The sequence below is a fragment of the Cydia amplana genome, chromosome 8 (genome assembly GCF_948474715.1).
Source record: "Cydia amplana chromosome 8, ilCydAmpl1.1, whole genome shotgun sequence".
In the NCBI taxonomy this organism is placed as follows: domain Eukaryota; kingdom Metazoa; phylum Arthropoda; class Insecta; order Lepidoptera; family Tortricidae; genus Cydia; species Cydia amplana.
In genome coordinates this window covers 16,516,018-16,540,161 of record NC_086076.1, presented here as the reverse complement: position 1 = coordinate 16,540,161, position 24,144 = coordinate 16,516,018, and the positions used below count along the sequence as shown (strand labels likewise).

The 24,144-nt window shown below is 38.8% G+C and overlaps 1 protein-coding gene across 1 annotated transcript; it reads left to right on the top strand.

The window, feature by feature from the left end:
- The first annotated feature begins 433 nt into the window (after positions 1-433).
- Positions 434-15,698, top strand: LOC134650342 (cytochrome P450 4c3-like). Its single transcript, XM_063505303.1, has 10 exons — positions 434-607; positions 7,379-7,468; positions 7,940-8,050; positions 9,028-9,213; positions 9,945-10,141; positions 10,457-10,517; positions 10,619-10,820; positions 11,563-11,714; positions 12,194-12,379; positions 15,491-15,698. Exons 1-10 carry the CDS (start codon positions 448-450, stop codon positions 15,682-15,684), a joined length of 1,539 nt encoding a protein of 512 aa, XP_063361373.1. The 5' UTR covers positions 434-447; the 3' UTR covers positions 15,685-15,698.
- The last annotated feature ends 8,446 nt before the right edge of the window (positions 15,699-24,144 follow it).

Genomic DNA, 24,144 nt, shown 5'->3' with positions numbered 1-24,144 from the left:
GGTACATTATTTGATATCTAAATGATATCATTTTGTTATCGTTCGCGCGTGCATTTCGCTCGTACTTGTTATGTATTGGCGCGAGCGAGACACACGGACGAATGATAACAAAATGACATCATTTTGATGTCAGTGTCATTTTGAATTGGCCTCCTAGTGTACGCGCCGTTAACTGAACGCCGCCAGAGAATCGGACCGTAAACGTCACCGAGAGGAAAATCCTCATAAAAACATATGTTATGGTCCTTCGCAATCATTTTACTTTCAGACGTCGATGCACTCGCGCCCCGATTATGCACTATTTTCGAAAATATATAACTGTACCTAGTAGATAGTTTTTAATATTCGGGCGTTTTTAAAAAAGTATTTTGTTTTTAAACGTGTTTTCGAAGGATTTTTGAACGATTTTTGAACGGATTTTTTGGACTTTTAAAAATTTTGGACACTATGATGGTCATGTGGTTGTTTTTGGTTGTGCCGTTGTTGTGGTTGGTGGTGTTCCGCTATCGGAGGCGGAGGATGTACGCGCTCGCCTCCCGCATTACCGGTGGGAAAGAAGAACTGCCTTTTATTGGGATTACACACAAGTTCACGGGAACGACGGAGGGTGAGTAGATTTTTTTTATTTGTAACACTACATAAACAATACGAAACCTAAGTAGTATTTATAATCAATCAATGCGTGTAACTGACACATAATGGTCTTTAATTCATCAAATAAGTTTTAAATTTTACCTCCGACGTTTCGAGGACGGCGGTGTGGCGGATGCCGTCCCGTCCGCATAAATAAATGCCTGTAACTGAATAAATTACTGAATAAATAAATTTTAAAATTAATTATGCGCGATTAAGTCTCTTTTTATAATTTAACGATATGTAAAAATCGCGAAGGCTTAAATTTTTAAAAAAATATTTTCGATTTTGAACGTGTTTTCGAAAGTTTAAATCAGTGTTTCACATTATCTTAACCTCGTAAAAGTTTGAAAACATTGAAATAATGAAGTAGGTAATATTTAACTTAATAAGTTTAATAACACATCCACAGTTTGGGATTTATAAGTTTTGACTATACATATAAGTTATATGGTCCGACCGGTAGGACAAGGGCAGTAGGAGCACGTGGCCAGAGGTGTTTTATCTCCATAAAAAAATTGCAAATGGAAACGCTAACTTAAGAAGAAATTACTTTACAAACACAACATTTTGCACCACATCACCGCGAGGATAATTACATATGTAATTACATAAATTATGAATAATACGTTATTATAACACTCGCCGAGCATAATTTACATTTATCAATCACGAGTAGGTAATACATAGTTAATTATAAAAAACTTAAGTAGTTTTCACACCTTTAGACAGTTCCCTTGCGAAATAAGTATTGTATCAAACAAACGTACTAACTGTCGATTCGAAATGTTAATTGTGTCTTAATTATAAATATGCCAAACAAATAATATTCTCAGCCATCAGGCCATCACCACTCAAATCGATAAAATGCTGAAAGTGTATCTGATTAGTGATTATGGTTAATGTTACGATACATAAATATTTTATTTACCTACACTGTAAGTTGTGCGGTATGATTTTTCAATTATGTTATTACTGTGGAACGACATTGCAGCATTTTCCGTGAGCGCAGTACCCTTGATTTGGTATACAGTTTGTTTGTACATGTATTGCATATAATATTTCTATACATATACAATACACTACAAAACGACGAGTGAGAGCATGCGACTTTCAATCTGGAGGTCGCAGGTCCAAACCCCGGCTAATACAAATGAGTTTTTCGGAACATAAATGTATGATATATCATCCGATTCATCCGGTATCATTGTATAGTATGGCTAAGGGTAAAAACACGCTGTATTAATAAATATTGGAAAACGGTACAATGTAGACTGAATTATAGTATTTAACTACTAAAAGGAGATAGATGACAATTGCGTGCGACGTCTTGCTACGTCACCACCGCCGCCCCTCTCACAAGCCTTTATAAGCGGGAGCACACCTCGGACCGGCCTCTTTTTCTGCACCAGCAACGTTGAGTAAGGGTTATTTACGGAAGCCTTTGTCAATTCTGTACATTTGTAGATTTCTGTGTAATTTTGTTGTTAATTACTGAGATTACTTTTAATATTAAGGATCATAATTGTGGAATTTAAAATAAATAAGTCGATTTGTTTTTAATATTTTTATTTAAATCCTGGCCATCGCTAAAATCAGAAGTGGGATAGTGCCTATCGCCTATCGTAGTTTTTGATTAGCAGCGAACATTGATTTAAGTCTAAAGTTTTATAAATTAACAATGGCCGAAAGATCCACTCGTAATAGGGGTAGGAGTAGGCAGAATAATCAATCAGTTCCAGGAACGGACGGCCTCCAAGAGCAGCTTGGCGATATATTGGCGCGCCTTCACGCGCTTGAGGGCAGCGCGCCGGTGGTCCCGAGCCCGGCCAATGCCGCCACCAGCCACGTGGAGCCGGACGCCAGCCACGTGGACGCTGCCAGCCGCCTGGACATCGCTGCTCCCGGATCCAGCTCGCAAGCTCCGTCGTTGACACCCGGGGCAAGTGCTAGCACCGTCGGTGAACCAAATGGGAGTTCTTCCGCAGCACCTGATGCTACTGACCGTCTCATTGGGGCCCTTACCGCATTAACTAAAGTAAGATCTAACCATTACTACATTTCAAATTTTGATCCAAGTTTGCATGACATCGATTCTTGGTGTGAAGAGGTTGAAAGAGCACGTGATATCAATCGTTGGGATGATAATGAGTGCCTTTCTAGGATAGCTAACTGTTTGAAAGGGGACGCTCGTAGTTGGCTTAACGAGTGGGTTACCAACGATCGTTCGTGGACGAACTTTAAATTCGAATTTAAACCGTTGTGCTCGCGAAGAATCGATGTTGCTAATATTTTATTTAGCGTCATGTCTACAAATTCCGACAGTTATACCACGTATGCAGAATATGCAAGACGTTCGTTACTAAGATTGAACATAGTAAAAGGTTTAAGCGACGAGTTAACGGTTGCTATTGTTATACGAGGTATAACTGATGCTCAGATTCGGGCTGCCGCGACTAACGCTCAACTATTGCCCAGAGATCTTGTCGAGTTTCTTTCTATTTATACAAAACCTAATTCAAATATTGCTCAATCATCCACACGCCAATCACGCAGTAGGCAAATTGAATCAAATAATCTAAAACGCGGTAGTAATTTTAATACGCCCAATCGTGAATTAAAATGTTATTCATGTTTTGAAATAGGCCACCTGCAACGATTTTGCCCTAAACGATTTAAACAGCTTGAAGACCAGAAAAAGCCTTCTGACACCTCGTCTAATACCACTGCGAACGTTTGCTCGTTTTGTAAAAAACCGGGTCATGACGACACTGTGTGCTTTGCTAAGAAGCGATCCGAATCACGAAGTTAAAATCATGTTAAATTTTTGTCGAGAATTAACGGGTAGTTCGGACGAGTGATGACGGCGGTATAAAAGGCATACCTACGGATATTTTTGTTTGACAGCAACAACAGTGGGTCTCGCTTTTATATCCGTGCTTAAATATTTAGTTTTGCGCGGCATTGGCGGCAATATCGTTTGCACTGGTGGTGCAACATTCCTATTACGCTTTGAATGTTTTATCTATTTGTTCCCCTGAGTATAATACTAGTGTGCCCGTGATAATTGGGACAATAGCTTTGATTGGCGACTGAGCATAGCATATCTTTGCTTGAATGGTAAACATTACGTTATTCCCTTTTTCTAATACTAACGGTAAAAAGGAAGTGTTACGTGTACAATTCAGTAAGCCACTGCTGATCAGTCCGCTTACCGGGTGAGGTCATGAGAATTGTTTTCGCAATTATTTATAACTGTAACGACCGTTTGGTTGAGGTTTCGTTGATACGACTGTTACTACAGACTAGATACAGATTGAATTGACAAGTAACATTCCTATTAATTAAAGACCATACAAAATGTCTATCGACGAAAATTTGATAGTGCGCGTGATAGTTCGTGATCCATCTAGGTATTATTCACGAGTCAGTCACAGTACAATAGCGCGCTCTCCGCCGGGTTTATATGATCTGTGGCCGGGTTATCAATTACCTACCTAACTTTAAGTCCAATGAAATCACGTCAGGTTAGGCCGAGCGACAAATCCTTGATCGACTCTCGATGTACTACAAACGTAAGTCATATTTGTCATATTTGACCGACCAATTCTTGGGCTAGTCGGTTATTTCTGGCAATACATGCCCGAATATGCTGCTACGATGGTTTGGATCATACTGCCTGAGTCGAAAGGTTTTAAATGCGTTTCATTACGTAATAGTCTATGCATTTCAAATATTGTTTGCCTAATGACTAAAGAAGACTCAAATATGATTTATTTTCACAATAGCATTGTTAAAGTATGTCAATTTAAGTATGCAAAAATTGTTTTCCTAATAAGTACGTTTGGATATTGTTTTGTGGTTATGTTAAGAGTATAGGGTCTAGCATACATTGTATAACTCCTATACTGAAGTTGCTACATAACATGCTTCGCAGAGGTCACCGACTAAAAATCGTCTGAAGCGAAAAGATGATATGGTTTTTATAATTAAAACTTCGCAGATGACTGGCAAGCTCAACTCCGGGTGCGTGGCCCTTACCGCGTGACGGGAGTGTGTGATCCACACGGTCGCTACAACCTGCGACTGGCGGCCCGGCTCCTACGGCAAAACAACACAAACTGCAGCTGAGCGTTTGGTCATTTGGCGCGGAGAATGGACCCCAGAGTCATGTGCCGCCTTCTTTGACAGTGAGTAAATGAAATTGCATTCTATGTAGCTGTACATGCAAACAAGGTGCCTCTGTATTTAGTGCTACATAGACAGACACGCTAACTTGGTGCCTCTGTCCGTGTATATTTAAGGATACGCTAACTTGGTGCCTCTGTCCGTGTATTGTTGTTTTAGGATACGCTAACTTGGTGCCTCTGTCCGTGTATTGTTGTTTAAGGATACGCTAACTTGGTGCCTCTGTCCGTGTATTGTTGTTTTAGGATACGCTAACTTGGTGCCTCTGTCCGTGTATTGTTGTTTAAGGATACGCTAACTTGGTGCCTCTGTCCGTGTATTGTTGTTTAAGGATATGCTAACTTGGTGCCTCTGTCCGTGTATGGTTGTTTAAGGATATGCGAACTTGGTGCCTCTGTCCGTATATGGTTGTTTAAGGATACGCTAACAAGGTGCCTATGTCCTTAAAATATAAGGGTTAAGCTAACTAGGTGCCTCTACCCATAAGAGACAGTATTATTGGATAAGCAAACTGGGTGCCTCTATCCGTTTATGAGACAGACATGCAAACTAGGTGCCTCTGTCTTTCAAGTTGATTAATGAACTGTCTTTTAATTTATTTTGTTTTCAATTCCAGGTAACGAGGCCACTGCACTTGGCACGATCTCTGATTCAAGCACTGAAACTGTCGGCCCACCTGCCGATGACAGTCAGCCGGGTCCAACTACTAGCGCCGCACCTCCTGAACCTAACAGCCAGGAGAGCCAAGCCGTAGAACGCAAGAGCCACCAGCTACCATCTGCCAGTCACACAATAGAGAGCTTCGCCAGACGTATAGATAACGGCGACAATGACGTTCGTGACGCTAAAGCGTAGGAGCCTAGACGACCATGTGGTCGAGGGCGACCACGTGTCAGGAGAGGCCGTAAAAGGAGATAGATGACAATTGCGTGCGACGTCTTGCTACGTCACCACCGCCGCCCCTCTCACAAGCCTTTATAAGCGGGAGCACACCTCGGACCGGCCTCTTTTTCTGCACCAGCAACGTTGAGTAAGGGTTATTTACGGAAGCCTTTGTCAATTCTGTACATTTGTAGATTTCTGTGTAATTTTGTTGTTAATTACTGAGATTACTTTTAATATTAAGGATCATAATTGTGGAATTTAAAATAAATAAGTCGATTTGTTTTTAATATTTTTATTTAAATCCTGGCCATCGCTAAAACTACAGTATAACCGTACCGATCAATATTTATTCACCGCAGATTATAATAACTATATATAGGTGGATAAATGAATAAAGAATGTGGATAAATGTGGATGAATGTATAAAAGTCATGACAAATGTGGCATTGCAAAATTTGTGGTAGGAAATAAGTAGTTAAGTACATTTAGTCGTATGACATGTTTTACAAAATAGGCAATTACATATATACAATTATCGCGAAACAATAAAAGATGTCCAAAACAATACAATTATAGGTCAACATTTAAACAGTTGAGCCACGCTGCTGCGTCGGGTGTGAGTTGCAGCAGGTCTTCTCTAGCTCCAGTGTATGCGTGCAGAGGGCAGCGTTCGATTATGTGTTCTATGGTTTGGATGTCCTCGCCGCATTCACACAAGGCCGAATCCTTCCATCCCCACTTATTTAAGAAATAATTGCAGCGGCCATGGCCCGTTCTTAATCTGTTAAGGCGGCACCATATTTTTCGGGGAAGGTCGAACCCTGGAAGCTGATGTGTAGGGTCCACGATTCCCGGGCGAAAGTCTGCATTTGAAGTGGCCCATTCGTTTTCCCCTGCCTCGAGAATGTTGAAGCCCTGGAGTTTCTGAGCAGCAACACATGAAGGGCTTCGGGACTTCAGGCGCTGAGGTGGCGGGTAGCAGAACTCAGTATGAATCGGTAATGAGGGAGCGGCCTCGATCTTTGCAGCTTCCCTTTTTAGTGCACACTTCCTTCGCAGGTGTGGCGGGGCTATATGGCATAGTGTCGGCAACCAGTGTGTAGGAGTGCTCTTGAATCTCTTGATGGTACCCGAGAATCTCGGGCCGAGATACATCGCATCGTGTCGTTTAGCCTGGTATCAACCTTCGCCACGTGTGCGCTTTCTAACCAGACGGGTGCACAGTAATTCTATTCTAATTTCTATACATATACAATACACTACAAAACGACGAGTGAGAGCATGCGACTTTCAATCTGGAGGTCGCAGGTCCAAACCCCGGCTAATACAAATGAGTTTTTCGGAACATAAATGTATGATATATCATCCGATTCATCCGGTATCATTGTATAGTATGGCTAAGGGTAAAAACACGCTGTATTAATAAATATTGGAAAATGGTACAATGTAGACTGAATTATAGTATTTAACTACAGTATAACCGTACCGATCAATATTTATTCACCGCAAATTATAATAACTATATATAGGTGGATAAATGAATAAAGAATGTGGATAAATGTGGATGAATGTATAAAAGTCATGACAAATGTGGCATTGCAAAATTTGTGGTGGTAAATAAGTAGTTAAGTACCTTAGAATAAACCAGTATAAGTATGTACTCTGTTTTCAGATATTATGTCGTCTCTCAAGGATCTCAGTTATACGGCCATGGAAAACGATGGGATGATCAGAGGCTGGCTTGGCCATATACTTTATTTTCGTAAGTACTTTTTCTAAGATAGTTTTTAGACTGGTACATTCAGAACAACGCGCTAGAAGTATCTTAATAATTACTTTGAATAAAGAAGGAGCCGACTTAACAAAGCAGTTTAAGAAACCATCATTTTATTTTATAGTCTTCATCAGTAGTTCCACTTCCACTACAAAATGATGCTTTTCGAGAGCAATGCACCAGATATTATTACATTATTACTATAGGTACCTAAGTGTGCCTACCTATATTTGAAGTTCCCTGCATTTATTCAGGGTCTCGTTAACAGATAAGTGTTTTTTTTAGTCTTTAAATTTGAATAATTCAACTCAATTTACGAGCGCTAAAAACTTGTTAGTCTTTTAAGTCTCGTTTCGAGTCTTTCTTTAAGTCCTTTAAGCGAGATTGAAAAAGGACTCGAGCCTCCAAATAAAAACTCTAAACATATAATTTTAAGTTATTAATTTATCTTTCCAACAGTTGCCCTGGACCCAGTGGATCTTGAAGTGGTGTTGAAAACGTGCTTGGAAAAGGACGACCTGCACCGCTTCCTACGGAAAGTTATTGGCTACGGGGCAATATTCGCTCCAGGTACGCATTTTTCAATATTTATGATGTTCAGGAGAAAGTTTTCTTAAGAGTAATTTGTTTGGAATTCGTATTTTAAACTAGTGCCACATGCCACAGTCAACTATAAGTACTAATGGACTTTTGTACTGATAAATGGATTTTAGGGATTATTCGCCAGTTCTCAAAAATATATTTCATTCTCACGTATTTCCATCAATTGGCATTTTATTTATACAACGGCTAAAGTCAGTTTAAGCTCACTCTATCCTCCTGAGTCCCCCTTGTCATTATTGCAGTTTTGAAGTTCCATTTTAATTCAAAAATAGATTTGAATTAAATCCTTTAACCTCTGGGACTCAGAACTTTGCACTGACAAAGTGTGGAGGTGTCACTACAAACGTTGGATAATTTTACGGTTTAGACTCACTTGTTTTAAGTCACTCGCGCGACATGTTTCGGAGAGCCTAGGATGTTTCAATGTTAGTATGTCTTACAACAGTTTAAATTCGGTCATTCATTGGTTTTGACGTTTAAGGCCTGTGCACACCGGCTGCGTGTGCGTGACGTGCACGTGCGCGTGCAGCGTTGTAGTATTCAGATCCTTAAGAGAGACGACACACCGCTTGCGTGACGTGTGCGTGTGCGGCTCCAACATTTTAGCGCACGCGCACGTGCACGTCACGCACACGGAAGCCGGTGTGCACAGGCCTTTATCGTGGCACTTTCATACATTTATTTTAACCTTTTCAACGCTTTTCGTCCCATGCTAAAATGTGGCTTATACGCCAAATGGTTGCAATATGAAGAGCGAAAATAAACCTTATCTGTCAGCAGGAAAATTGCTTTGACAGCGTCCGTCATAGCCTTTTTAGTGGCTGTTGGCGTCATGGGCACGACAGCACTCGACCACTTTAGTGGCTCTTGGCGTTGAAAAGGTTAAAGACTAATCAGAGTTAGCTCGGCCCGACTATATCAATACTCACTCTATATGTTTTCAGTTTCAATCTGGAGACCAAGACGGAAGATCCTCGTGCCAGCATTCAGCCCGAAGATCGTGGAGGGCTTCGTGCCGGTGTTCGCCGAGCAGAGCATGAAGCTGGCTGGCAAGCTGGCCGAGCGGGCTGGTGCGGGCAAGCTCAGCGTGTGGCCGTTCATCAGCTCGTACACTCTCGACTCTGTTTGCGGTAGGTCTATAAAAGATTTCAATAAGCGTTATTGAGGGACTAGGTCGAACTGTGTAAAAAAATACTATATTAATTATTTACTTTAAAGTAGAACCTGAAGGTCACGAAAAGCTCCTACCATGCATTATCGACACTGACGTCGACTGCCATACGTTTGTTTTACCCAATGTATCGTGCTCGGCGTCAACCACAGAACATATTAAAGAGGTTAGAATGGCTATCGGGCGCAGTTAGTATCGGAACCGGTGTCGCCGCTCGTTCCTCTCCACATTAACTAACACTCGCGCAACGGTAGTAAAAACTTGTGAGCGTGGTGAATGGATACGCCTCCTTTAGACAGATTTGATGTTTGGCTTCTTAATCTGAAGGTTATTAAGGCGCAAAAGGCATGTTTACGTTTTTCGGTCAGCGCGGGCGAGTATTAGCATGCGAGCATTTGCTCATAACCGGCGGCGACACGTACCCTGCTCGCATCGCCATTCTACTTGTTCTGTGGCGTCAACGTCGCGTCGAGCGAGCGTTCCGTGGCGTTAGATTAGATTTGATTAGGCGTAAACACTTCACACATGCCATGAACTTAAAACATCAATAAATATCTGTCTCATATTGATATGACGCTATAGTGCCTTGTATATTTCTGTCGGTCAAATTCATCCTGCCTACTTTGGTCTGAGCCATGCTTTCCTTAGGAAAAGTACCTACTGCTCAATGATGAATTGATGTCCCAACAGAAACCGCGTTCGGCGTGAAGATAAACGCTCAGGACGACGAGAAATCCCCGTTCCTGGTGGAGCTGAACAACATCCTGCAGCTGGTGTGCGAGCGCATCTTCCACTTGTGGCTGCAGCCCGATTGGCTCTACAAGTTCTTCCCGCAATATCGCAAGCACAAGCACTGCTTGCAGATCTTGCATGGATTCACTAATGACGTAAGTCTTTGGGAAGGAGAATAGACCCACCATCTTCTTCACCTCTTTTGCTTCAACATATCTTCTGTACCAATATACACTGGCTACACTGCTGTGGAACACTCTATAATCCCCGTTAGTGTCCTGTAAAATTCCCCCTTTTAGTGATATTCAAATCATGAAATTCCTAAGTTTCAGGTGCTATGAAGATTCTTATAAGTTTTGAGACCCAGCACAGCCCAAATGTAGTCTATTAAAAAAGCAGATCTATCATAACTTCATAACCTAATTATTATGTGTATTTTTTTATGACACACAATTTTTTCCATATTATAGGTTATAATGAAGAAGCGAGATGAATTAAAAGCGGCACGTCTTGAGGGACAACGTGAATTTGGTACGTTACGAGTATTTATATTTTTAGACAGTGGTTTTGAGGATTAATGCCAGCATTTGGAAAAAATGCAATGTACCTAAACAAGTGTTATATTTTCACAGATCTATCAGATTATTCCAACAAGACGTTCCTGGATCTGCTCATCCACTTTTCTGGCGGCGAGAAGGGTTACAGCAACATGGAGCTGCGTGAAGAGATCCTGACCCTGACCATCGCGGCCACCGACACGTCGGCCACGGCCGTCGGGTACACGCTCATGATGATGGCCAAGTACCCGCACATTCAAGAGAAAGTTCTCCAAGAGTAAGTTTAGCTTGTTACGCCATCGGTATTTTAGTGGCAATCTGATCTGATTTGAACTTATTTTCTTGCTTGCATGGAGTCCGACCAAGCTAACCTTACAGACTTTACAGTTATAGTGTGGAAGAACCCCCATAAACATAAAATTCCTATGAAAATAAGACATTTATAGTGCTAAGCCATAGTTTGAGTGGCGGCCTCAGGGCGGAAAGCGAGCCCGCAAACGCCCTGTACACACCTGGAGGCGCAGCGTAGAGAACGAGCTGCGAGCCGTAGGACTGAGCTGGAACAAGGCCAAGACGGTTGCTCAAGACAGGAAGGCGCGGAAGGACCTCCGGACTCCGGAGTGCCCTAGGACAAACAACAACAACAACAACCCCATAGTTTTCACTATAACGTTAATACAGTTTTAGCTTAGACGGACTCGACGCGTCATTTCACGTCACATGGGTATTTTAGTCGCGCAGTAATCAAGTTTTGAGCAACTGGTTGTGTCGTCACACGCGTCACAGCGATCGTAGGTGTCTACGATCACTGTGACGTTGGATTACCTGATAATCGTATCGACATAAACCATTAGGTAACCCTTTCAACACCATGCCCATTCTGTGCGGCGCGTCATCGTGTACCTTGTCGGAATGCACGAAGGTCGATATTGGGCTGTAGCCGCGTGCATCAGTTGACATATTTTGCGGTCAAAAGGTTAAAAGATATTTCTCTGATTTATGGAGTGGTTTGCCTCCAGACTAGATGAAGTGTTCGGAGACTCGGACCGACTCTTCGAGAAGGATGATCTGCTTCGTCTGAAGTACTTGGAGCGCGTCATCAAGGAGACGCTACGGCTGTTCCCGCCCGTGCCATTCATCATCAGGAAGGTTGAGGAAGAAATTTCGTTGCGTGAGTTACTTAATTTTGTTATAACCTTTAGTTAATTTTACACTTAGATATTTTTTCCTTTGACAAGCTCTCTCTGCACATAATACGGCTTGATGGATAACAATATTATGAGCAACACTGTCATTTGGGCAATCCACCAAAAGGTCAACTGTTGCCGTAAACGTCACGCGTATCGTCAAACCATTTATGTGACAATTAAATTTAAAGTTATCAAATTATCAGAAGTAAAGGTCAATGTGGCGAAGACCGACATAGGGCAAGAACTCTCGTATTAGGCACTTCCAAGGGAAGAGCTTTGCTCCTTCTGCTCTTCCAACCTTCTGTAAGTGGAGTATGTATATAAACGCAAGAGTTAGAAGCGACGAAAGAGCTTGTAGACGGTTTTACCTAATAAACAGTCTTCTCCATATTGATCTTATGAAAAAATAGCGTACACGTACTAGACACTTTCTGAATTTGCAACCATTTGTTTTATATAGCCTCGGGTCGCGTGCTGCCCGCCGGCTCAGGTGTGGTCGTCTCTATCTGGGGCACGCACCGGAACCCCAAGTACTGGGGTCCCGACGCGGAGAAGTTCGACCCGGACCGCTTCTTGCCGAAGCGGTTTCATCTCAAACACCCAAACGCCTTCATGCCATTTAGCAGCGGACCGAGGAACTGCATTGGTAAGTTTAAACCAACCAACCAACTCGCATGCGATTTTAGTTACATTGCGGACCATTGAGGTGACATCAATTCAGCCGACCGATCAAATAACGCAATGTAATGAAACTCGCATGCGAGTTCTCGCACCGTCTGAATGAGCCCTTATAATTTATCATTATTTATCCTACAGTGTTGTCCCGGCATTTTGCCACTGGAGCCTGGGTTCCATACTGGCGACGTGGTTTCAATCTGTAGCGCCGCGACTGTATCTTGCCCGTGAGATAGACTACTCGTCCGTCTCTCATAAACATAGAAAGAGACGAGTACTTAGTCTATCTCGCGGGTGCGGTGATCCTGTGCTAAATAAGGCCACTGGAGCCCCCTGTACCTATATGGCTACTTTATGTTCAAAGTCTCACCCAAGGCAGTATTTTTTCCACTTTTAAATTTATTATAAGCTTAATATGAGAGTCCGCAGACGTTACTGCTTGTTAAAAATTAATTTAGAATAATTCTTATTGCTGTTTATGAAAATTAGTACAAAGAATAATGCAAGCACACGGTGTCCGTGAAAAAACATAAACTTACATGGGTCAAACTAATCGAGCATTAATAACGGTTTCAAGATCACGACTGCAACGTTGTCGCTTGACCACTTTTTACGTAATTCTTTGACCGCCATATGTAGTACCGACATTGATACAGTTCTTTAACCTGTATGATTATCCCTACAGATCATTCTGGTAAAGGCACCAGTAGTCAGCCTTATAACGACTTTTTTAAGTTTGAACGTTCGGCATTTCTACAGGATTAGTCGGATAATTAAACAAATGACATGGTTAGATCAATTGTTTATCATAGTTTTAAAACAAAATATAAAAAAAAATAACAATCCTCTTTATAATATCTCTAATTAAGTTTAAACAAAAAGTGGCACTTTTCTCCAGTAGTCAGCCTCCAAAATCCAGTAAGCAGCCTCTGTGTACCCAGTACTCAGCCTATATAAACTATTCATAATAATTAGATCAAAATCACTAATATTTATATCAAAATCAACGATATTATAATATTTATTTTTTCTTTATAATTTTTGTTATCTTATTGAAGTTAGTTGTAGTTTTTAATTTTTTGCATATATCAAAATCAACGATGTTATACAAATATCTATTTTTTATTACTATTTTAGTTATTGTTATTATAGTTAGTTGTAGTTTTTAATTTTAGTTTATAATTTTTTTGCATATAGGTACATATGTATTACTTACCTACTTGTTTACTTATTTAATAAATAAAAAATCTTATAGGTACATACAATTCTTATGACACGAAATTTGTTGGCCATAGGTACTTAATTAACTAACATTATTCTTGCAAACTAAGAATCGCGATATTTATTTTCTAATAATTAATCCGTCAAAAATTAATGAGGTAAATCAGGTAATATATAATTATGTTCCTAGTAGGTATTCGGTAAAAAATAATTAATCGAGTCTATGCAGATCTAATTATCATTAATAAACAAAGTCATATACCGACCAGGAAAAAGCAAAATGATAGTTATGTATAGTTAACGTCAAAAATATGTATACACTTTTGAACCTTATTTCAATGAGATTGGGTTTAAAAATGTGGACACATTTTTGGCGGCGACGTACCAAGCAAGGTCGATGGCTGAGTACTGGATCCGCGAAACCCAGTGCTCAGCCGCATTAAAACGTTATTTCAAATGCGGCTGACTACTGGGTTTTACTTTAAAATGACTAGGGCATGCCTAACTAAATTTGAAAATGTAAATTTAACGGTCCTAACAGTCGCATTGGCTCGAAAATAATAAAATAAACGAATAACCCAAAGGTCAGCCGTGGGGGGCTGGGCACTGGATTCTTTGGAAAAAAGTGTTATCCAGTGGCCAGCCCCCTCAATTTATAAGTGAAATATTGATATTTTTATTCAAATATAATGCAATTTAATAGATAAACTAATAAATAAACCAATCATTAACAAAAACAATAACTTTTAACATTAAAACATAGTTTTTCTTGCCTGTTAAGAGAACACCACGTGCAGTAAAAAATATGGCGGACATGACACTGTTGCACTCGTCGACAAACAGCACCTGTATGAACGAGTATATTTCTTCCCCCCGTTCCCTCACCGCACCTGTCGTGTGACGTATTAACCAATAAGGAATCAAAGCTCCTATTTGAGTACTCGCGATTTGTTTAAACGAATATACCAGATATTTATGACCAATAAACGGCTCAAAAGGCTGACCACTGGTACCCGGCTGGCCACTGGTGCCGTTACCCTATCTAGATTTTGAAAGAGGTGCTCAATTCGTCGGAAACTTTTTAGGGTCCCCTACCTCAAGAAGAAAATAAGGTCCCGGATCACTCGTGCGTCTGTCTGCATGTCCGCCACGCAAGATCAATTAACCAAACAAGTTATATTTTTTTTAGTGTGAAAGTGTATAAAGTTACTAGTTAGTCACATATATTTTACAAGTTTTTGTTTAACTTGCAATGTCTGTTTGTTTGAACAGGGTTGGGCAGATTAAGTGTCCTAGTTTATAATTCTGATATCAAAAGTTTTCATTTATAATATTTTAAATGTAAGTACTCTATATATTACAAAACTAGTTCATAAACTGAAACCACTCTCCCTTTACTTGTATAACTTACGCATTCCCCTATAGAACGAATTGCACACGACACGCACTACAACATCCGGAATATCGTCCCATATCTTCACCAACCGGTGCTTGAATGAATTTAAGTTCATGCCCTGTGTGCTCCCAATCTGACAGGTGTATTTGCTTTGCTTGCTGTGAATTTAATAATGCTTACTGTATGAGTGTACAATACTAAATCTGATGTAATTAAACTAGCAATCGTTGCAATGTCAAAACCATTGTTTTTGTGGACAACCTTGTTGGTCGCAGTGACGCGCCGGTTACCGAATGCACGCTCTCCTTTGAAACCTTCGAAAACCAGTCAGGCAGCAATTTATTATGATTCACACTGGTGCTTAATGTACTACCTATACAAAAGCGATCTTGCTGATCGAAGTCAGATGACCACTTCCAACTTTGTACGACAGTCGAATAATAAGTAACCCTTACTTACCCCCAGGTTACCAGTACGCCCTGATGTCCATCAAAACTGCGCTGTCATCAGTACTCCGGTACAACCGCGTGGTTGGCGACACGGAGGCGTGCGCCACGCCGCAGATCCGCGTTAAGCTTGACGTCATGATGAAGGCCGTGGACGGGTACGAGGTGGCACTGGAGAGGAGAAGACAACCTAAAAGTTGTCAAGAGAAATAAGTGTAGTGACAATTTCTGACGTAGACTTGGCTTGTTGCTGTGTAGCTTTTGAAAGTGACTCCTGACACCAAAGTTAAGGTGTCGGTACAGAACAAATGGTTAAAATCATGAAGTTTACAGATAGACAAAGGTTCGTTTAAGAAAAAACTATTAGTAACTTCATGGCAAACCGATTTCGAGCGCACACATACTTGCTGGGTTTGAGCCATTCAGATCCCTCTCGAATTGTCAATGTGTGCATCACGCGTAAACAGGAGGTGATCAAAGTTTTGTCTTAGCAGCGTTACGTCTGCCTATCTTTCAAGTCTGTGGTTAGAACATTGTGATAGTCAGTGATAGTGTGAAACTCTAATATTAGGGCCCCAGAAATGAATCTTGGATTATGGACACTTGGAGGTAATTTAGGCTATAGGCCCCTAAAATCTGTAATTTATAAAATTTGAATTTTCTGTCAAACCAAAAAATCTTAAAAATTACAATTCTTTAATGATTATTTTAATTTTTTTTAAATTAAATTAAATTATAAACTAAATACGTCCACTTATAGGACCTACCAATTAGTACAAAACAATTTTAAAACGAGTTTGCACGTTTGTTTTGTAGAAAATTATGATGAGCGTTATCTTTTCGTGGTGTGTGTTAAGTACCTACCTACTTAGAGGACAGTGGTTTTCTCATGTTATCTGAATGGTAAAATCTAGTTACTGGATAAAAAAAAATACTTTGTCTCATAATTTCATATAGACAATGAATTAAAGACAAATATTGGTGACGATGATGCACCGCCTGCGTTAAGCTTTGGGTGTTTTTGCTCATTCTACGTATTTAGATACTTGCACTACGTGCATTGGGATAACTGTGAAAGCGGTATAATTTTGAATATGGGAAGTATCTATGAAACCAGAAGCACTTCATACTTTTGCAACACATACGCTACTGAAACCCTGGCCTAAGCCCGTTTCTACACTTGTAAGTTTTACTTACGTAAGTAGGGACACAGCTATACTAGAGAATGAAAGATGAATATCGTTATCTCATTCTAACAAAGCAGGGACAAAGCTATTTGTTATAATGAGATGATTATCATTATATTCATCTCTCATTCTGTAGTATAGCTGTGTCCCTACTTACGTGTAAAACTTACAAGTGTATCTCAGGCCTTACCAGAGATATCTTGCTTACTGTTGCTACAGTAGAAAGTGATTCTAGTTTAGTAGATATTTTCCATTTTCGAAATTATCTAACTTTCGAAGTTGGGGTAACTTATATTATGATGCTAATATAAAGGGTGCCCAGTAATTAATGGATAACCATCTAACCACCAACAGGGCACCTTAGGCTGGACCAGAAAATGCACTTATAGGTCTAGTAAAAGTTTCGTGGTTTTCGAGATAATCGAACTTTTCTGTCTTTTTTAATAGCTAACAGTTACTAAAAGTGCGATTATCTCGAAAACCACGAAACTTTTACTAGACCTATAAGTGCATTTTCTGGACCAGCCTAAGGTGCCCTGTCGGTGGTTAGAAGGTTATCCATTAATTACTGGGCATCCTGTAGATAAAATTGTGAGGCAGTTATCTGTATTGAGTAGAGTTGTGCTTCTAAGCTTTCCTATTATTTTTAATCCTATTATTTATTTATGCCAAGAAGTGTTTATGTGTAAAATATGCCCTTAGTTGATAAAAAGTTGTAAATAAATATTAAATATTGTCTGTGTTTTTTTATTTAATCGAAGTGAACTCCTTGTTACTACAGTTGTTACAGTATTTTACACAAAAGATAAAATAAAATGCTTTCACTAAAGATCGTCAACTTAAAAATTAAAACATCAAAAACAATAATTTATGAAGTAATAAAGCCATAAGGTTTACAAATCGTCAGTTACTATTGTGGACGATTATATGGGTACTTGCAGCAGAGGTACATAGTAACGGACTTATATGTATGAAAGAACCTATAAAAGACCTTGTCATTTAAAGTGAAACTTTTAAAAATATAAATAATTAAGGAGGCTCCATGCCAAAACAAGATATCTTCGGGTAATAAATATTAGCATCGTGTACAATGGCAGAGGGTTAAAATAGTTGGCAAAAGTTGCAGTTGCACGGTTGTTTCGACCTTGCACTTGGAGCGTGCGGCCGGCGCATCCATTATAAACATTCCTAATGCTATTATTGTACTGGAATTAGAGTTCCTTTGCTAACTAACTCATAACACAAACAAGCCGTATTTTATACGACTATGGGTCGTGTGTTAAGGCTATTGAGGCATGATATTAGGTTAGTCGTGTATTTCCAAGTACCGAGATGGGACCTCTTTCCATCTCTTCGTATTCAAGCTTACACATATCCTTCGTAAATGAATGATATTAAACAGGTATTGATCCTTCAAAATTATCTCATATTTAAAAATAAATTCTACCAGCCAGCATGAGGAAACAATTCAAAATTTGCATCTAATTGAGTAGAGTTGTGCGTCTTGTGGACAAAATGCAATTTTCTCATCAGTTTTTTAATACCTTAAAAAGAGAGCCTTTACGAGCAGGTGTGGTGAAATAACAATTTCTATTTGAAAGGGTATAGTTCCCACTTGGTCCCGTTGTTATCATGTAAGGATATCTGATAATGTGATCTTTACAAATAAGGGTACTAGTTTTCCTGAAACGGGCCCCAATACTTATTTAATTTAATTCTGTAGGTAGAACTAGTGTCACATTTTTAACGACGCATATTTTGGTTTCACCTTCAAACTTTAGACCTTTACTTTAATGACGATAAACGGCCTTTCGCTGACTTTGCTAGTTGGAAATGGATTTCAGTTCGGATAATTTTAGCATTATTGAGGCAAATAAAATTAGTATAGTCTGAGTAATGTGATTACAACCCTGGCAAATAATAGAAGTCATATTGCAAGACTTGTGATATAGAAGGCAGTCGTGCTGACACCGCATTCAAAATAAGTAGGTAAAGTAAAAAAAGTCCCTACTTCAAATTTGTAAGCTGGAAAGCCGTATAAGATAAGTAATCTATACTACATATTATATGTGGCACGTCGTGCACCGAGCGTGGAATTGTGAGAGGCAAGCTTCACAAGAACCGTCACCTTTAATCCGAAGAGCTGCGTATGTACCTACATATCCTACTTTACTCTTTGGTTTGAATCGTGACTAATTTTATTAACAAATATCTGGGAGACCGAACTTTGCTCGGAAAACATATAAAAACTAAAAAATGCGCGTTTTCCCAGAGATAACACCTAGCTAGATCGATATTTCGCCCCCCAAACCCCCCATATAGCAAATTTCATCGAAATCGTTAGAGCCGTTTCCGAGATCCCCGAAATATACAATATAATTATATAATAATAAATACAATATATGTGTCACCGTTAAATTGTAAACACTCGTTAGTTTATAATCTCGCTAGTTAAATTATAAACTGACGGTAGGGAGATTATAAACTAACCTAACCGAACCTACGTTAGATTGTAAACTAACGGGTTCACAATCTTACGGTGTCATATATAATAAATAAATATACAAGAATTGCTCGTTTAAAGGTATCAGATAGATTAGATAGATTACATTAGATTTTATAAAGGAAATTGATAGTTTTACAGTAATAACATATACCTAATATATGGCTGTAATGCCGCCACAGCAGCAGTTGCCATCCGGATGTTACCTTTATTCAATGTTACCTACAAAAATGAAACCCCCTTTACTTGCCCTCTAGGTACCTTTTGTATTAAACCCTCGACGGTAACGCAGTCGAGACTCGCTGTATTATTAGGAAGCGCGTGGCACGCAAGCCTCGTAACAAAATTAGGTTACAACAATTACATTAACTACTTCAGAAGTTCAGAGTTCAATCTAACTTTAAAGTATTTTAATGAACGTTCAGTTTACCTGCCGATTTAATTTAATGATAACCTTCGATATTTATTTAAAAGTAAGGTTTTGACGGCTTTCATGATTCGTACAAGCAGGGCTTTAAATACCGTTAAAAAGTTGGTATCGTTACCACAAGGTGACAGATTTAACGTTAAGTTGTAACTAACGTTAGACCAGGTACCGTTAGTTATACTACTCTTTACCGGTAACAAAATGGTAACGTTAGCAGCTGTCAATTTGAGCTAACGTTAAGTCAAAGGTATCGATACACCATTGTTAACGTTAGTAGGTAACGTTAACAGCTGCTTATTTACCGTTTGATTAACTGATAGGTGCCATCATCGTTGACAATCGAGCGAATGTTCATTCACTCTCAAGCAGAGATGGGCAATTTTAATAACAAAACTTCCGTGAGACAAAGACATATTAAATGGAGATGGGCATTTCGTAATTGATTCCTGGTTCCACGATTACTCGAAATTACTTTGTAATCTGATTACCGATTCCCAGATTACTTTGTAATCTAACAATACCGAATTACTAATAGTGGAGTCAATATAAAGTTAAAGTTACATTAATTGCACAGTAAAATGTTTCTACACGGGTGAATTATATATCATATTGAATACCCGTCTGCGAATTAACAACTTGATATCTGTTCCCGTTTTTGAGAAATAACATTTATTTTATTTTATATTTTATACTACCTAAACAGTAATTTCTAACTATATTTTTTTTGAAGAATGGGCTATGAAGCTTACACGACTACACGGTCAGAATTTCTCCCGACAATAATATTAATTATAGATTTAATGAAAAAAACAATAATTTTGTAAGTTTTCCATGACCGAGAATATCCCACACTGAGAGAAAAGTTTACTATTGTGGTTAATTTAATAGTAGGTATTTGTTTCGATCATGTTTAATTTATCTGCCCGAGGAACTGCTATATTCGCAGAATAGCAGCATGATTTTGGAAACAAACAGCAAATAATGTTCTACACAATTAATGGACACTTCTAGTTTTTTGGCAGTACATAACTATACAAGTTATTGAAGACTACATACTTATTTTTCTCGCAATAATTAAATCAATTTCCAGCATAAAAAGTCAATGAAGTATGCTGTATTTCCAGGCTTACACAGAGGCCAAGTCAAACTTTGTTTAAGATGTCAAAAAGATATCATTTTGTTATCATTCGCCCAACCGTCTCGCTCGCACTAATACATATTTCATCTAGTACGAGTGAAATGCACGCGCGAATGATATAAAATGACATCTTTTATAACAAAGTTCGAATTAGCATCAAGGTATATTAGGAAAATATACCTTATGACTTATGGCATTGCGTTAAGGTTTAATAATTCAATGCATAAAGTGTCTGTGTTTATGTGAAAAATGATAGGTGTCAATTTTTATATCTATTCACAAAACGTTTAGAATACAGGATGCACAGTCAGATATAAATAGACCCTTGAAGTCTTACAACTATCTATGATACTGGATCTCAAGCTTATTTGGTTAGTAAGTACCGTCCACCAAGTTATACTTCGAATAGCCACCCGGACAAATTCCAAAGCTAATTTCGAATTTTAAAATTTGACAATTCACGAGAAGAGTAACGTAACGTCAAAGGATATGTTTGTCCCTTTTCAACGATCCTGTCATCCGATGCTTGAGTAGAGAAACTAAAAGAAGCAAATGTCAGCAATTCGTAACGCTTAGTTTTTGTTAGCGATAGCGCATCGCGACATGAGAACTAGTATGAGCCTGGCCCTCGATTACGTATAATTGCAAGGAAACTTGGGATCAAGTTATCTTAGTCAATTTAGAGCAGTTGGAAATCAACTCATTGTGAAATTTTTGAACGTTTTCAAATAATTTGTTGGATTAAGTAGTAAAAGTGTTACAGTATGTTATATATTTGTGATCTACTCACAAGGCCCTTTCATTTGGTACCCCACATGGTATGTTTAAAAGAAAAATGGTAAAAACTTTGCATCACAGTAACTACCCTCACCACTTTCGCGCTTGTCATCTCATATATTTGTGTTCAGGAAATATCCTGTATTCAGTATAATAATACTGAATGCACTGATACCAAATAAATAAATAAATAAATAAATATTGGGGGACATCTTACACAGATCAACCTAGCCCCAAACTAAGCAAAGCTTGTACTATGGGTACTAGGCGACGATATACATACTTATATAGATAAATACATACTTATATACATAGAAAACATCCATGACTCCGGAACAAATATTAGTGTTCATCACACAAATAAATGCCCTTACCGGGATTCGAACCCAGGACCATCGGCTTAGCAGGCGGGGTCACTACCCACTAGGCCAGACCGGTCGTCAATACTAATAAATATACTCATATCCGAGACGACATGAGCGTAAATTTTTCTAGAAGACTTTTCGAGAAAAGGCCAGGCTACAATATCTTTACAGGTTGATTGATACTGAGTGTATTAACACGATATGACGTATTAAGACGATATGAACGAAAAGTAACCTAAAGCCACCCTACCAACATTTTCGTAACAATGAGAGATTACACTGATTTAAACTTTCACGATTTTTACACATTATTAAATTATACAACGATACGCGATTAAGTCCCGTTGTATAATTTAATAATGAGAGATTATTTCTTGGAAATAATGTTGTAATATAAACTCCTTGTAGAGCACCTACCTGCGAAGAGATCGTGCTGTCAAAGTTGTTAATGATTTAATATAATATTGTTAGTTAACTAAAGTTTTATTAATGCATCATTTCATCTTATACACCGCGGGATTTAATAACCCGAAAGATTTAAACCACGTATTTTTGACGACAGTACGCGTAAATAATGTTATATCAACATGGGTCCAATTATATATTTTAATTAAACTACTATTTCAGTACAAATTAAATCATATTAATTTACCGCTTCTTTGTGAACAAACCTTTATTCAGAGAGTGAGCGAGTTTAATTAATCTCAAGTAGAGAAACAGAGAGCGAGCATGACATTTCACGAATCACTCCGATATCATACGATGCACGGCGAATGCAGTGACATGTGTTCCATGACAAGAAGTGTCAAGTTATGTCTAGGATCATGTTTACGTTGAAATTATTTCAATTGATTGGCACCTCAAAATACCACAAATTGTATCAAAACTTTATTAATTACTACAACAGTAGGTACAGTGCAGTTATTATTGTTGAAACTTTGCGATAAAATCTTTTCCTTTGAGTGAGATAACCAAAGCCATTAACCATGATTATATCCGAAAGAAATCATGTCTCTTATTGTTTTAACTCATACTACAGCTGGAAAGGGATGATTACTTTGTTAAAATCAATGAATGACCTTTTGTTAAAATATCGATCATGCTTATCAGTACGTATTTTAAATTCTCGATGTGTTGATTTATACTGAGTAAAGTAAAATAAACAACTATGTTAAACAATTACGCTTTTTTATTAATTTAATGAATTAGGTTTTCACACCTGAGGATGCCAAAGACCGGGCAAAGTGGAGAAGGCTGAGCAGGAAAGCGGACCCTGGCACTAGACCGGGAAAACGCTAGGTTGAAGAAGAAGAATGAATTAGGTTTTCGAAGTGTGTACCACCGTTTTCAGCACAAAGATTTAATTTTAAACGGATTTCATTATTTAGGTTTACAAAAGGTGTTCTTTATTTCTTCGGAAGCCGTTCGAATTTTTATTAATAATTCTTCTCCAGACTTCACTGGTGTTGAGTATTCCTTCCTTATCTTTCAGAGTTCCCCATAGAAAAAAAACCAATGGCGTTAAGTCGGGTGACCGGGCGGGTCAAGTTAGGACGTTGCTTCCACGGCCAATCCACCTCTCAGGGTATTGTTCGTCTAGCCAATTTACGAACTGGGAACGAGGCTGAAGTGGGTCCGTCGTGCCGGAAGCACATAGTTGACATAGTTCTTCGGGTTTCCAAATCCGTACACAAAGTGAATATCCGCTAAATGAGCCGGAGGATAATGCGGCATGGCGAATTTTATTTATTACAGTCAATCAAATTTAAAGATTTTATCTTGCGCATATCTTGACATCAATTTCGTCATTTTCGTCAAACTATCAGCCAGTTATCGTGAAGGTAAATAGATTGCACTCTCGTGATTGAGAACAGAACAAAATTTCGTTAGAAGTTCGAATTTGGCTAATAACCATGCAGTTAGTGCGTCTGCGTGTAAAATTAGTTGGTGGCTACGTCACGCATAAGGGTGTGTTAGAATTGAGATTTTTTAACTTGTGATTTGTTTTAAATAATTAATATCTCTTAAATTAAGGGTTTTTGGACTATGTGTTATATAACTTTATATACTCTAATTAGGATCTAAAATCGTTGGTTTAAATCTTTCGGGTAATAACCCCCGCGGTGTATATAACCCTATTACCCTTTGAATTACCTTTTTCACGTTTTCTACAGCAATGCAGTCGACTGCAGCAATTTTGAAGCGCGACATTGCTACCGACTGCATTACTGTGGTAAATGTCAAAATCGAAGTTCCTGTCTGGATTTTGGCGTCCA

What these genes read in the sequence shown, in the direction of transcription:
- LOC134650342 (XM_063505303.1), top strand. Translation starts at nt 448, where the DNA reads ATGATGGTCATGTGGTTGTTTTTGGTTGTGCCGTTGTTGTGGTTGGTG. An exon ending in CGGGGCAATATTCGCTCCAG is followed by an intron (nt 8,051 to 9,027) that starts GTACGCATTTTT and finishes ATATGTTTTCAG; the next exon opens with TTTCAATCTGGAGACCAAGA. An exon ending in TGCATGGATTCACTAATGAC is followed by an intron (nt 10,142 to 10,456) that starts GTAAGTCTTTGG and finishes TCCATATTATAG; the next exon opens with GTTATAATGAAGAAGCGAGA.